General features: G+C 37.8%; 1 protein-coding gene across 6 annotated transcripts in view; it reads right to left on the bottom strand.

Annotated features, from left to right (window-relative positions):
* Window positions 1-15,340, bottom strand: part of LOC135205487 (prestalk protein-like) — a 44,601-nt gene extending 29,261 nt beyond the window's left edge. For all 6 annotated transcript variants that reach the window (XM_064236198.1, XM_064236201.1, XM_064236199.1 and 3 more), the window contains exons 1-6: window positions 14,852-15,340; window positions 7,440-7,569; window positions 4,542-5,280; window positions 4,001-4,168; window positions 2,175-2,327; window positions 149-424 (exon numbers count right to left, since the gene is read on the bottom strand). In XM_064236198.1, the coding sequence (XP_064092268.1) occupies window positions 149-424; window positions 2,175-2,327; window positions 4,001-4,168; window positions 4,542-5,253 (1,309 nt within the window). In that variant the 5' untranslated portion in view covers window positions 5,254-5,280; window positions 7,440-7,569; window positions 14,852-15,340. The remainder of the gene's footprint in view (window positions 1-148; window positions 425-2,174; window positions 2,328-4,000; window positions 4,169-4,541; window positions 5,281-7,439; window positions 7,570-14,851) is intronic.
* Between the last annotated feature and the right edge of the window lie 1,237 nt (window positions 15,341-16,577).

Below are 16,577 nucleotides of genomic sequence, written 5' to 3'. Positions count from 1 at the left end.
CAAAAGACTGATTTTAATTTTCTTTTTTCCATATGCTTTCCGTGAGATTTTAACGCAGGAAATAGCTTCTATTTATAATATACACACAGACAAAACAATCTGTTTTTAGACCACTCAACACAAAATAAGGTCACAAAGTTGAACCCACGTGTAGGTTGCAGCAGACAGCAAACACAGTCCTTTCCTTTGCAGCCATTTGGTAATGTTTCCCCCTGACAGGCAGCTGCACTTACGCAAGTGCCTCCCTTCTTAGTGCATCTCTTCTTTGCAGTACAGGACAACTTGGGCAAGCAACAGAAGCAGCCCCCACTTTCACAAATTCCTGAGATAGCTTTGGTTCCCTTGGGGCAGCTACTGGTGCGGCACACCCCGTCTAGCTCTTGACAAGATGCTGTTGATCCTCCCTGTTCACACGGCAAGGAATCTGAAAGATAACCCCTGATTGATCTCATAATCAAAGCAAACTGAACCTCAAAATCTACGTTTGGTTCCTCTGTCCTCCCGGAGATCCATCTTGAGATTTGTGATAATGTTAAACATCTTGATTCCTAAACTGTAAGTGGATTATATAACTCAGGTCAAAAGCCAAACGCTAGGATCTAAGAGGTCATTCAGCACCTAAAATAATGTTGAAACAATTGTTAGGAGAGGGTGGAAAGCAAGATGGAAGAAGGAAAATGTGAACGGAGGTACAGTAAAAGGAACGGAAAGGGTTGCAGTAGGGTTGAAGGGACGCTGCAAAGAACCTAAGTCATGCCAAGAGTGCACAGTTCTAGAATGAGGTGCAATTAGAAAAAAAAAGTTTTTCATCTAAATGTTTTTTTTCTTCTTACAATGAGTACAATAATACTGTAATGTCCCCGATAAGGATGAACTCTGGTCAATTATAGAAGTTACAGATCAAAAAGTGTCTCTAAGATATGAAATTCGTGAATATATTTCAGTGATAAATACTCCGAATAGAAACATTTTTCACTAATGTAGATATGTTCCATGGAAAAATCCGTGAGTAAATGAACCCGCAAGTCGTGCATCTGCGAATAGCAGGGGTCGGCTGCACAGGGTACGAACTATGTGGAATCATTGTCAGCTGTGACACATCTAGAAAATATTCCAGTGCAGGCTATGATCTAGGATCTTCGGTACTTAACGGACTTCGTAACTTATCAGAAAGGCCTGACCTTGGAGTGTTTGTTATGCTGAGACTTTACAGTATGCATTTTCTTTAGGACAACTTAGATTATGAGAAAGCAGAGGACGAGGGTCCTTCATGTCCATGCAGAAAGGATCTTAATTTCATTGCAGGTTCTGTTTGGTCAAAGTGAGAAAAGGGTATCCAACTGATATCATCCCTTCTGTATCTAATGAACAGTACTTCTTAAGTTCCTAACTAGCATTACAACTTGCCTTCGTTTTCTCTACCTGGTTATGGTCGGCCTTATTTCAGCAAGATGCAAAATGAACAGCAAGATTTTTCAGCTGTTTAATTCCAAGATTAATCATTTTGGCAGATATATAAAATTTTGCCTAGTTCCTAACTTGTGGTGAGCAGGAGGCTCATAAAAATGCAAATATAACTATCCAGATTTGCCAGACATATGCTAATTCCCCTGTAGATTTGAATGAAGACACGTAGATAATTGTCTATAAAGATACATAGTACTTACCTATCGCCCTGTTCTATTAGCAACAAAAACTATTTTTAAGGCAGTTAAAGCACCAGGTACATACAAGGGCGACTCATTCTAAGCCTAATAATAATAGCTGAAATTATAGCTGATGGCGAAGAAACACTTCAAACCCACAAGGGGGTCCATTGCATTTCCAAAACGCTGGAATGACCCTATGTATAATTTGAATGCGTGTGGTAAGTACATCCAAGAGCAACCATTCAAAGCCTAAAACCTGGTAGTAAAATATAGCTGATGGTAAAGAATGATTTCAAACTCACAAGGGTGTCCCGTACAATTCTAAAACGCTGGAATGGACCTACATATAATTTGAACGCGTGTGGTAGGAACATCTAGGAGCAATCATTTGAAGCCCAAAAAATTGGCAAAGCAACGTAGCTGATGGCGAACCATCACTTCAAACCCATAAAAGGGTCCCTAGGTTTTCTGGGACGCTGGAATGGCCCTAGATATAATTCAAATGGATGTGGCTTTTGCACTCACTTCCTTTAACCGTGATGCCTTCAGGTAAACAGCAGGCGCAGTCTGTTCCAGGGCATCTGTCTTCATTGAAGTTGGTCTTGCAGCTTCCAGGAGTTCCACACGTTCCTCCCCAAAACCTGCACAGGTCCTGCTTGGCTGGGCAAGAAGGACCGGCTGAGGAGAAACAGAGAGAAGAGGTCTTTCAAAGGTCATGCAGTGAGAAAATATTATTCCATAATCAATATACTCAGTACGTTTCCTCATATAAATTATTTTTCTCCTTAACCTTACTCTTCGTTTTTTTTTTAATTTTCATTTGCATCAGTAGCAGTATCCTTTTATGCTAACAAATGCATTACTGTGCATATATATATAGTATGTATATATAATATATATATATATATATATATATATATATATATATATAATATATATACTGTATATAATATACACAAACACACACACACACACACACACACACACATATATATATATATATACTATATAGATAGATTATATATATTTATCTGTATATATATATATATATATATCTATCTATCTACTATTCTATCTATATTATATATATATATATATATATATATATATATATAATATATATATATATATAATAAATATATATATATAATATATAAAATTTATTTACAAATTCTATGCAACATATTCACGGAGTATCTGGGATGTTCCTTCTGAGATTTCAGCAATAAATAATTACCATGTCCCTTTGTTTGACCTTTCCCTTTCAAGCTCAAGAGCTTATCGATCTTTAAGAATAAAATGAGATATTTTGATCGCAAAATTTGCATTTGTATCTCTCAAATTGAATTCAAAACAAGTTGAGAAAGAGCAACGTAGGCTCAACGGCATACTGAGTGCCATTCTTTTCAACGAAGTTTGTCTCAAAGAGGGTCTCTTCCAAAACTATAATAATAATAATTGTTGTTGTTTCAACGGCATTTAGCTTGTAGAGAGTCATTTCTATTGTTCTTATTATCATATTCTTTTCTGCAAGTGTATGATATAATAAATTTCCAAAGGATATGGAAAGATATTCTGCTTTTGTTGTCTATTTTACTAAGAGTAAACAAACAACGAAAGCAGAACAACTTTCCACATCCTTTGGAAATCAACTATACCACCTACACGCTGATGAAAGGAAGATTTTGAGACGAATGGAGAGACTATATACAAATTTATTGCTGTTGAAATTGCCATTATTTCCAAATAATCATAATATATGTAGTTGAGTAGAAGATAAAATCTAGGCCAAAGGCCAAGCACTGGGACCTATGAGGTCATTTAGCGCTGAAATGGAAACTGACAGTTAGGTTTGAAAGGTGTAACAGGAGGAAAACCTCAAAGCAGTTGCACTATGAATCAAGTGTTAGGAGAGGGTGGAAAGTAAGATGAAGAAAGAGAATATTAAAGGAGGTACAGTAAAAGGAACAAAAGCGGTTGCAGCTAGGGGCCGAAGGCACGCTGCAAAGATTCTTAAGTAATGCCTACAGTGCACAACATGAGGTCCACTGACGGCACTAGCCCCCTACGGGGCATTATATATGTAGGAATGGAATGGAATACAGTTTAGGACAAAGAACAAGGACTGGGACCTATGAGATCATTCAGCGCTGGAAGGGAAATTCGGAGGGGTAACAGGATGAAAACCTCAAAGCTGTTGCACTATGAAACAATTGCCAGGAGACGGCTGACGAAAGTAAGAGGGAAGCAAGAGTCTATGAATACTTAAGTAGAGGTCTAAGGAAGAGACGCTGCAAAGAGCGTTAAGGAATGCCCACAGGGCACCGCATGAGAATATTATCAACCCTGACCTTGTTCACAACAGCGGCACCCAGCCGGGCCGTCACAGTATCCATGGACTTTTCCTATGCACTCAATTCCAGGATAGACGCACGTTCCCTTAAACTTCATGCACTCCGCTGTCATGACGCATGGCTGCGCTGGAACAGGTTCCGGCTGGACCGCCACTGGACTTGGAGCTGCGAGAAAATGAGAGAATTTAAGAGGATATCACCACTAGCATGAAAGGGATGCACTGACTGGGAGATGTAAGAGAAAATGATTAGATTTAAGCATAAAAAGGATGGGTGATTGTGAAATATATACTCAAAGGGGGTGAATCATTTATTTATTTATTTTCTATTTTAGAACTAAGACTTTTTGACTCTTGTTAAATTTTCGTATCTGTGAGGTACATATGGGCCTTGAATCAAGGAAACTGACATCAAAGAATGGTGATGTGCAACTTTGCACACACTCCATGTATCTCAGTGAACCGAGTGACTGGAGAAGGACACACGACAAACAGCGACGGGACATCACACAAAAAGGCGCCGTTACCGGAATACTCACGAGCACAGCAGACGCAGGACGACCCCAAGCACCCGAAGTAATCCGCCGTGAAGGTCTTCTCCTGGAAGTAACACGTGTCGTGAGTTTTTCCCCCACCCTCGCCCTTGGCACCGCTCTTGGGCTTCTTGCTCATGCAGTAGCCGTTCCGACTCTGACAGAGCGTCTTGCAGTAGATCTTGTCTTTGGAAGGCAGACTCTGGCCGCCTCCCACCCCCTTCTTATTATTCCCTCCCTTGCCGCCGTTCTGTTTCGTCCCGTGTTGCTTGTTGGGCTGTTTCCCGTCTCCCTTCTTCTGTTTGTCCCCGTTATTCTTCTTTTTCTTCGGAGGATCTCCCTGTTTATTCAACGGGTTTGTCCATTGTGTCTTCGGCTTCTTGGGATTGGGATCTTGGCCACCGCTTGGTTTGTTGTTGAGCCTCTTCGGCTTCTTGTGCTTCTTTGGATTGGGATCTTGGCCACCGCTTGGTTTGTTGTTGAGCCTCTTCGGCTTCTTGTGCTTCTTTGGTTTGGGATCTTGGCCACCGCTTGCTTTGGTTTTTGTTGAGCCTCTTCGGCTTCTTGTGCTTCTTTGGTTTGGGATCTTGGCCACCGCTTGGTTTGTTGTTGAGCCTCTTCGGCTTCTTGTAGTGCCCGGGACCTTGGGCGGGCTTCTCGCCAATGGGACCTCTATCCGCGGGTGGGCCTGGCTTCTCTGGTCTCCTGGGCCGTTCATCCAGCTTACTGAATGATTTATTTGCGCCTGAAAGGCAGAATGACAAGGAATGAGATTGACTGATCTTCCACTAAATCTGGCATTGCAATATCTAGATAGATAGCATATACAATTTAGGGCAAAGACCGAGCGCTGGGAGCTATGAGGTCATTCAGCGCTGAAAGAAAAACTTAGAATAAGCGGTTTGAAAGATTAACAGGAGGAAAACCTCGCAGCTGCACCACGACTCAATTGTTATAGAGGATGGAAACTCAGGTGGAAGAAAGAGAATATGAAATAAGGTACAGTGAAAGGAATGAAAGAGGTTGCAAGTAGGGGCCGAAGGGACGTTGCACAGAACATAAGAAATCCCTACAGTGCACTGCGTGAGGTGCACTGACGGCACTATTCCCCTACGGGAGTCACAACATCTAGGTTATTGAGATCGTAATGAATCAAACTAATAAACTACATAAATAAATAAATAAATAAATCTAAAAGAAGTTTCTTGTGACAAATATCTAAATATGCAAACGTATATATATATATTTTATATATATGTATATATATATATAATATATATATATATATATATATTATATATATATATATATATATAATCACGTCTATTCGCATGTAGATACACATATACTTCATATGTATACGATGTCTGATGAGACTGATGAGTGTGAGAAGAAATTAATAAACTGAGCTTTATTATCCAAATACGACTATATACATTTACCCATAGACATGAGGAGCCCATCTCAATAATATAAAATTTATACACACACACACACACACACGTATATATTGATATGGTTTGGCGAATAGTATATACCATTCAAATCAGTCCCTCTACCCACAAAGTGGCTATTTTCATTCCAAAAATATTAGAAACATTGTTATATCTCAGTCGATTCAAGATCGGCCTTTTTTAGTTTATAATATTTATTATATAATATTAATTTTAATTAAGGCCTTGGTATGGGAATATGTCGATAATATAATACAATACAGCTTTGTAAAATCATCCGTTTGTTCCATATAGCCAATCCATCTCAAAACTCTGATCTGCCCTTTCACCTGAACTAACCTCTTTAACACACCCACTGACCTCCACATTTCTCACCCTTTTCAATTTTCTTTTGGTAAATACAATACGCAGCAGTCAATTTATTGCTACAGTTTCGAACTTATCTCTCATTCACGTTCAACATCCACACCTCACTTCCGTAGAGGAGACTTGGTTCAATAATCCCTTCGTAAATTACCACCTAGCATTCCACTGGTTCTCTGCGAAATATATCCTGAACTTTCTCTATAAACAAGTCATACAGATTTTTCTCCTAATTTCCAAAACTTCCATTGATCCAAACATATTCTCTTCCTTCTCTAAACCTCCGTACACAGTTCTTCCTCTATCAACTCTTCTGTCATCTCAACTCCTCCATTAAAATCCATTCCTCCAGAACTTTTCCTTCGCCTAGACTTACCTTACACACCCTGGAACCTTAATCCTTCTTTAGCTGCCATACAGCAACATTTCCTGATGTCTTTCAACTATTCAAATGTAAATTGCACTCCTCAACAGCCACTTCCGCGAGCACTCTCAAACTTACACGAACTCATTACACTCTCACAGCCTTTCTCATTCAACCTGTCTTTCTTCTTTCTCCTTAAACCTCTGTCTTTCACCTTCAAGTTCTGTCTTTCTCCTTCAATTTCTGCGTCTTTCTCCTTCTATTTTTGTCTTTCTTCTTCAACTTTTCTGTCTTTCTCCTTCAACTTTTGTCTTTCTCCTTCAACTTTTCTGTCTTTCTCCTTTAATTCTATCTTTCTCCTTCAACGTTTGTGTCTTTCTCCTTCAATTCCTGTTATTCTCCTTCAACTGCAAAGGTACAGATTTTCGGCTCCAATATACATATACCCATAGACATGAAGAGCCCATCTCAATAATATAAAATTTATAAACACTCACACACACACATATATGTATGTGTGCGTCTATCTATCTATTAATATATATTATATATATATATATATATATATATATATATATATATATATATATATATCATACATACATATATATATATATATTATATATATATATATATATATATAATATATATATATATATATATATAAACATACATGCATATAATCAAGTCATACGAAATGCCAAAGGTGAAGATGACACTAACCAGATTTCCTTTGGCAGCAAACCTTGCCACTGGGACATTCTTCGGACAGAACGTTTCTGCATCTATTGTTGCTCTCTCGGCAAGAGCCTCCGGCAGCTGCACAAGGCGATTGCTTCACGCCACCCTGACCCTGAAAAGGTATCAAAGTCTTTTAACAATTGTTTTGGTTATGTGCATTCGCACGAAATCGGAAATGGAAAGTCTCAGGAGAGTTGTAATCAATCACAGAAAAGATACTACACATTGTGCTGGACAAAATATATTCTTACAAGAGATGTTACGCCACTACAATGGTCACGTGACTAAATATACCACAAGAGCCAGAATGACATCATAAAAGTCACAGATACCGAATGCTTTCGTGTATTTAACGTAAACTTCCTTCAGGGTACTGTACCCTCAAGAAGTGTATATTAAATACCCGACGGCGTATTTAATATACACTTTCATAATTTCCTTCTCATAAGAAATGTAAGACCCATAATGTGCTAAATGATGTTAATAAACATTCTGCTAAATTTTGTCAAACTACCTATTTCAACATCCATAAATATTCAGCCAAAAATAGCACTCAATATCAAATTCATTGTACCTCGGGAAGAACTAACGCACGAGATGAATTTCAATGGACAAGGATACAAAACTGGGCCTTCGGTTTAGACAAAGGGAATGGAATATAAAATTCAGGCCAAAGGCCAAGCACTGGGACCTATGAGATCCTTCAGTGCTGAAAGGGAAACTGAGAGTAAAATGGTCTGAAAGGTGTAACAGGAGGAAAATCTCGCAGTTACGCTATGAAACAATTGTCAGGAGAGGGTCAAGGAAATTGAGATGGAAGAAAGACAATATGAACGGAGGTATAGTAAAAGGAACGGAATATTAGCAGCTTGGAGCCAAAGGGAAGACGCAAAGGACCTTAAAAATGCCTGCAGTGCACGGCGTGAGGTGCACTGACGGCACTACCCCTTAATGGGGTTAGATACTGGGAGTGTCGATTTAACCATTCTCTTATCAGGTTCTCTATTTAGAGTCGACATCTACGCATTTCCTCGATCATATCTGATTGGTAAGTTGGCTACACTTGGGGTAATTCTGAAGTTATCCCTTAAACACAAGACTAAGCCCATATACCATATTAGTACATTCACTCTACGCCTTCAATACGACATAAATACTTGCAAGGCGGCCGAATATTCAAGTCGAATCCTGGCATGGAATCTGATGCACTTATCAATTACCATTCCTCTCGGGCGTAAGTCATATCGGAAGGCATATTGAATTTGATAGTAAATTATATTCGAGGCTTAATATTTGTAAATTAAAAGTCATGAGTGTTAATGTCTGAAGGGTTCATAGTCAGGAAAAGTGGTCTGACATCAGTTCTAAGTACTGAACCTATTTGTACAGCAGACCTAATACTCAATTCTATCTCTCTTGATGGCTGAATGGTCAAGTCGACTGTATATCACTGTATCTAAATCAAAGGGAGATGCACTAAGTATCAGTTAGGATTCCCCTTGGGTGTTAGCCTTTCGCAAGGTATAGTGTATGCGATATCAAGTATTACTTGTGGATATGCATAAGTCATATTTATCTAACTGGTATAATTCTATTTAGGTATTATATATATATATATATATATATATATATATTATATATATATATATATTACATACATGTATATATATATATATATATATATATATATATATATATATAATACATATATATATATTAGTAATATATATATGTATATATATATATATTATATATATATATATATATATATATATATACAAAAAGACAGTAAGACCAGGATCTCATTATACACCTCACCTCGATTTACACAAACAGACAATCCGTCAATCTACAAACAAGCCACGAAAGGTGAACGTACTCACCAGGACCGGATTATTATTCCTTTATCCGAATAAAAATTTCTGGCGCTGGGGATAATTGGCTCAGACAGACAGAGTCTATTTGAGTAACACAACACCCGGTCCGATATCGAAAGATAAAAGAGAAGTGACGACTAAGACATTCTTCACGCGAGACTTCATTCACTCAATAATTGACTGACTGGTTCGTTTTTTTTTTTTCCAGTTGAATTAAACTCTTGACTGTCTCGTTATCTTACGCCGGACGGCGTCGCAGGTGTTGACGCTTACGATCTGACGCTCGCCGCAAGATGATTGACCTCATGGTTGTTCTGACCTGTCCAATTACGATGTCCTGCCTCGTTTCTGAGGCTTCCTGTTTTACCTATTTGCAGAGAGATTTCGTCACGGAGCCTCGCAGAGGGAGACAACAGAGTTCAGTCCTCATCAGGAGGGATTGTGAAAGGAAATATATACTGGCAAAACAGGGCAACATTTGTCTACTGATTTAATGAACATAAACGCTCTGTTAGAACAGGAAAAGCCTCTAGTCTCATCTCTTAGCCTCGCAACGGGAGACAGAACAAGGTTCAGTCCTAACCGTAAGTGAAAGGAAATATTTTTTTTTTATTCTATTTTATCTTCCCGCCACTGGCTAGTGGCACAAGGCTGATACAGTTCCTCTCCATCTGTCTCTATCCCGACCCATTTCCCTCGCTTCCTCTAGGTTCTGGATTTCATCCTCAAGATCTCTGACAATTATGTCTATCCACCTCGTTCTTGGTCTACCCAGTGGTCTTCTTCCTATTTGTACTGCTCTCAGTGCTCTCTTGGGGTCTCTGTTCCTATCCATCCTCTCAACATGTCCAAACCATTTCAGCCTTCCCCCTCTTCAGCCTGATACTGACGGGTCTTTGCCTCAATCTCATCCTGATGTTTTCATTCCTAACATAATATACACTGGGGAAAGGTAAGTGAAAGGAAATATACACTGGGGAAATCGGAGAACATTTGTCTACTAGACTTAATGAGCATAAACGCTTTGTTAAAACAGATCGGGCGCCTATCGCTGGCTCTTTTTCTTCATCTCGTAAATTTCATCATCCTGTCAAGAGGACAAACACAACAGAAATTCTAATTTGCAATATTAGCGGGAATATAACTAACTGTCTTGTTAAAGGAGCGTCAAAAAAAAAAACACCTTAAAATCTAGTGGTTTTACTATTGTCATTATTATGCTTATGGTTGGGGCACAGTAGAATAATGGTTTATGTAAATTATTATTATTATCATTCAAGCCTTGTTTATTCAGTTGCTTCTATGTTGGTCGAGAAATACTTAGCTTGTTTCCGTTTTAAAACTGCTTATGATGCACTTGTTAGGCAATTTATTTTTATAATGTGAACTGTCCGTATTTTCAGTATTTCAGTAACTGTCATGAGTCATTTTTACTGTATTTTTTGTAAGGGCTACCTTGCTCATTTATATTTTTCATCCTTGACTGACTTATGTATTTTGTATCACTTCGTGCACCGAAGACGTTTAAAATACAGTTTTACAAAGAATGAACCTGAAAATAGGATTTACTGATCTAGAAGAGAACCCGTGCCTATTAGAAATGTTCACCACTTTAATACATCCAAAGTGTAAATAGATATTAATTCAGGATAGAAAGTCACAGCGAATACGGCTACCAGAACATTCTACAATAAGAGTAAGCCTGATAACCGCTACTAATCAATAGCACGTCGAACACCTATGCTGCACAATTAGACGTCCTCCGCTTATGCGTGAGGCCTGACTTAGTTATTATACCCGCCAGGTGTCACAGCACGAACGGTCTGTGACATCAATTACACTCCAAACGGTTAAGAAAAGTCTTCATCAATTTCCCGTCCGTTCAATTGATAAATACACTCTACCAAACGATTACAAAGACTCCCACTCGGCATCATGAAATTATAGATGTAATTATCGGGTGAGAGCATGCGCGCACGGAAACCTCACGTGTTGTGGAACAATCAAAATTGATAGCAATGTCGTGGGGTATTCCGAAATACGGTGACTATAGTAATTGGTAGGTGAAATCGGAGATCTTTTGTTACCCCACGAAAATGTTTCCTAATAGCGAGTAATTTTTCGGAGACACATCTCTATTACTTTTGAGAGAAGACAGACAGACAGACAGACAGAGAGAGAGAGAGAGAGAGAGAGAGAGAGAGAGAAGAGAGAGAGAGAGAGAGAGAGAAGTCTTAAGCACACACAACAACCCATTCACGTAAATCCATACAATTCTAACTGAAACCAGGCGGTGAGAGAGAGAGAGAACCGAAATCGTAGGTAAACAACTTATTCAAGTAAATTCATACATAATCTGACTTAATTCAGGTGTTTTGCAGAGAGAGAGAGAGAGAATTATATATTCTGCATTGTTTAATAATGGTAGGAAGACAGCCGAGGGTGCTGGATTTTTTCAAGATGAATACACTTGAGGTCTATAGTAAACTAAAAATTCTCAATGAAGGTAATTAATGTTGAGCAAATATTTCACGGGAATTGCACTGAGGGCTTTTCACTTCCATAAATCACCTCAGACTCAATACTGTTTAGAGAATGCTTAGACGAACAGATCACTGCAATGCTGAACAGGAGCACAATGGCTGGGTTAGGAATGGAATATGGATTGAAATATGGAATTCAGGCTTGAAGCCAAGCACTGGAATCCAAGGGATTATTCGGCGCTATAGTGAATTTAGTTTATGATGCATGTCAGTGAATTTTATGAACTGAGTAAATAAAATAATAAGTTATTTTAAAACTATGGTAAAATTGCTATTTGGTATAAACTGATATCCTCCATAAAAAAATTAAAACTTTGAATTTAGGATATGCATATAACCTTTAGTGTAAAACAGTAAAAATTAAAAAAATATACATAAAAATACTTTTATACACAATTACAAGAGTGGTTAGGTGACATACTGCCTAGGATAGACTAGATTAGGTTAGGTACCGCCAAGGGTAGGTAGACAGGGAGAGCTATGATTATTATTACTCAAAACTTACAAGGTCTAGCCGTAATAATTTTATTAAATTCATTACAAAAACGTTTAAGAAAATTCCGGGCCTGAAAGTAATTAATATTTCGGAAGCCGACGGAAAGGATAATCACAGCTTGAAAGAGACGCAGCAGTCTGTTTAACTATGAAACAAAAAATATGGTCATACATTAGATGATCAACCTTTCATCCGAAACCTATAGCAATGATCCATAATTAAAAACATATGGCTCGAGCCCAATTCTTATCAACCAACAATACACAAAATATCTGAGGCCATTTCTCCACTATATATATATATATATATATATATATATATATATATATATATATATATATATATATATATATATATATATAATATATATTATATATGTGTGTGTGTGTGTGTGTGTGTGTGTGTGTGTGTGGTGTGTATCACTTGGCTATTGAACCATAGTTTTTACGCGTTTGTTCATATTTGTATTAAACATAAATTGTAAATATATATATATATATATATATATATATATATATATATGTGTGTGTGTGTGTGTGTGTGTGTGTGAGCGTGTGTGTGTGCATATATAATTTGTGTTTAATACAAAATATGAACAAATGCGTAAAACTATGGTTAAATAGCCAAGTGATTTGCGGACCGTTCAGTAAAGTATTTAATCTTAAAAAAAAATCCAACAGTTGGAAACAAGCAATACTCGGACTGCGCATATATCCTCGCCAACTAATGAACAAAAGAATTAATGGAACCTTTTTTGTGGCGTGCACGAAGCGATTGGGAAGTTATGCCTTCCGAGTAATCTTTTTCTACACTCTGAAAATGAATCCCGCCACTAGACTCATAATCATGTCTTTTTCTTTGTAATCAAAAATTAATCGTTAGATCATATAGTGGGTGTTTAGTCAGACAGACGAGAAGGAGATTTAATCATTACGTATATATAACCGTGTATATATAATATATACTATATATATATATATATATATATATATATATATCTCACAATACTAAGCCACAAATATCTTTTAATATCCAATTCACTACACTTAGAAATAACTTATACCCAAAGGTGTGAGCTATTTCCGAGTTTAGTGAACTGGATTATAGTACTATGTGGCTTCGTATCAGTGAAAATACAAGATGTCACGGTTTACGCGATACAAATATATATATATATATATATATATATAATATATATATATATATATATCGTATATCTTATTAATTACATATATATAGATATAATATCTAATATATATAGTATATATATATATATAGAATATATATATATATATTATAGTATAGTTAATAGTAACTCCCTATCTTCAGCTTTACTTCCACAAAAACCAAGTGGTACAGTGTGTAACAGGACTTATAGATTTCATCATCACACTGGTGGTTCGACTCTATTTCCACTGACACCTGACTCTCAAGTAATGATGAAATCTTTCCCCTCCTTGATGAAACTTTGGTCTGTTATCTCTTCTCAATTACTGACATTGAAAACGCATTTCTCAGTTATTCCCCTTTTCCATTTTTGAAAGAATTTCTTGAGGCACAGTGCACCTATTTAGGCCAAAGGACGAGCGCTGGGACCCATGAGGTCATACAACGCAAGCGGGGGAAACTGAGAGTAAAAAGGTGTGAAAGGTGTAAAGGTGTAACAGAAGGAAAACCTCACAGATGCACAAAAAAAAAAAAAAAAAAAAAAAAAAATTAGGAAAGTAGGAAAGGGTGGACAGCAAGATGGAAGAGAATATAAATGGAGTTACAGTAAAATTAATGAAAGGGGTCGTAGCTGGGTTGCCGAAGGGACGTTGCAAAGAACAGTAAGTAATGCCTACAGTGCACGGCATGAGGTGCACTGGTGGCACTAACCCCCAACGCGGAACTAGTGTCAGATTCTTTGTGGGTTAGATTTATAGGAAGATTTGGGCATGTATAATCTTCAATTTGTCATTTGTGCCCAAAACGCCTTCAGTGAGTAGGTGATTTATAGCAAGACCTGGGCATGTACGCTCTCCAATTCGTCATTGGTTCTCAAAATGATCGCCAAGTGGGAGAGTCATTTATAGGAAGAATTGGGTACGTATATCCTTGAATTTGTCATAGATGCCCAAAAGGCCTGCTATGAGTGAGAGATTGATTTACAGAAAGAATTGGGCATTTATAACCTTGAATTTGTCATGGGTGCCCAAAAGGCCTGCTGTGCGAAAGTGATTTACAGGAAGAATTATTAATTTATAACCCTGAATTTGTCATCAGTGCACAAAAGGCCTGCTGTGAGGAAGTGATTTATTGGAAGATTTGGGTATGTATATAGTTGAATTTGTCATTGGTGCCAAAAAGCCCAGCAGTGAATGAAAGTGATTATAACATATATATATATAAAAAATATATATATATATATATATATATATATTATATATATATATATAATATATTACTACATAATATATATATTTTAAGGGGGCTTACCTTGCCCGTCTCATTCTTCTGGCTTCAGCCACGTGCACCGCAAAAATGCTGACGAGGATGAAAAGGCAAATGAACTTCCCGCTCATGATGGCTCGCGTAGTGAGGCTATCCACCACGAATATGAAAAAAAAAGAAACTTCCGACCCTCAACTTCTCTCAATTTCAGTGAAGTCTCACGACCCTGACGCCGCAAGGGGAGCGTCTGAGAGAGTTTTTTTCAGAGGTCACCACGAATCACTTGTACCCTCTTCAAGATCCTTGCTTGCGAATTGGAAGTCTGCAAAAGGCTCCCAACAGACGAGCTTCTGATCCAAAGGGGGGAGCCAGGAACGAGCCTTCGGGAGTCCAGAGACTGCGGAGTCGCTTCCAACGACTCTGAAATGAGCTTTGAGAGACCACCTCCTCCTCTCGAGGACCCCGAGAGACGACGAGCGGCTGACTTCTTCCCGCGATGGTTACGAAAACTCGTCTGAGACTCTCCTGACGATTGTCTAAGTGATTATATTCCCGACGTGGACCCCGCCTCCGGAGCCTCGCAAGGGCTCTCGAACCAATCAGTGAAAGTGGAGCATCTGTTCCTCGAATCGGGGTAATGCTGCGATTTCGAAACGCTAAGATAAGTGTTGATGGGTTTTGGCTCTTCCGGGAAGTTCAATTGACATTCCACGGACACCATCTCCTTTTATCTTTGGGATCCATTGCGTGATCGATGTAGTGAGCGTGAGCAACGCCAAGATCCCTCCAGTTAACATGATGGAGATCTCAATTTGGGACCACCGCCGGAGTACACAGGGACCACCAGGTGTCACTCTAAACTCGGGGATGTCCGAATAGACTTCCTCTTCAACTTTATGCATCAACTGCAAAACTTTCAAACGTATTGGAGTACATAATCCGAGACGGTCCTGACAAAACAGATAAATCAGGCACATCGTAACGCCAATAACGGCGCATACCTCTTGATTACTATGAGAGCTATCATTGTATCCATTTATTTAATCAATATCCTTATCAATTCCCTCTGTTATTTCATGTTCTCTCTCTTTTGATTTTATCGATAAGGTCTCAAAACGGTCTCTCCGACATTAAACGGCAAATTGCCGTGCGCTACTTGTGGCAATGTGTAATACGTCGTGAAATAAAGAGAAAAAGAAACTAAATTGACAAGACCTCGTTCCGAATCATCTCTCATTATCTGTGGCCATGGCAATCAGTGACTCAGATCTTTCACTTTCTATTTCAAGAATAAAATATCGAGTTGGGGAAAATATCTCACTTTATTAATAAGAAGAGTGCAGTAACAGATCATGCCACAGATAACGTAAGGAAATCTTTGTACGAGAACACAACGTGGGTAATCAGGTTACTTTCTCTACATATCTGTCTATTGATTTTTTTCACAATCTATTTTTTTTTCTTTTCTAATAAATGATCTCTTTCTGTATTTCCTGTTACTTTCTGATACATCTTTCAAATGAACACCACAATATTCTTCGGAAGTTTGGATTTCAGGTCAGTGGCTCGTTATGAATTAAGGTTTATCTAAATAATAATAATAATTATAATAATAATAATAATAATAATAATAATAATAATAATAATAATAATAATAATCAAAATTTCAAGTCAACGGCCCTTGTGGGTTGGTTCCATATGGACAGAGTTCATCTTTTGAATAATAATAAACTAATAATAATAATAATAATTAATAATAATAATAATAATA

This window comes from Macrobrachium nipponense, chromosome 24, assembly GCF_015104395.2.
Source record: "Macrobrachium nipponense isolate FS-2020 chromosome 24, ASM1510439v2, whole genome shotgun sequence".
NCBI lineage: Eukaryota > Metazoa > Arthropoda > Malacostraca > Decapoda > Palaemonidae > Macrobrachium > Macrobrachium nipponense.
The sequence above is the reverse complement of the archived record's forward strand: the minus strand, read 5'-3'. Positions and strand labels throughout refer to the sequence as shown.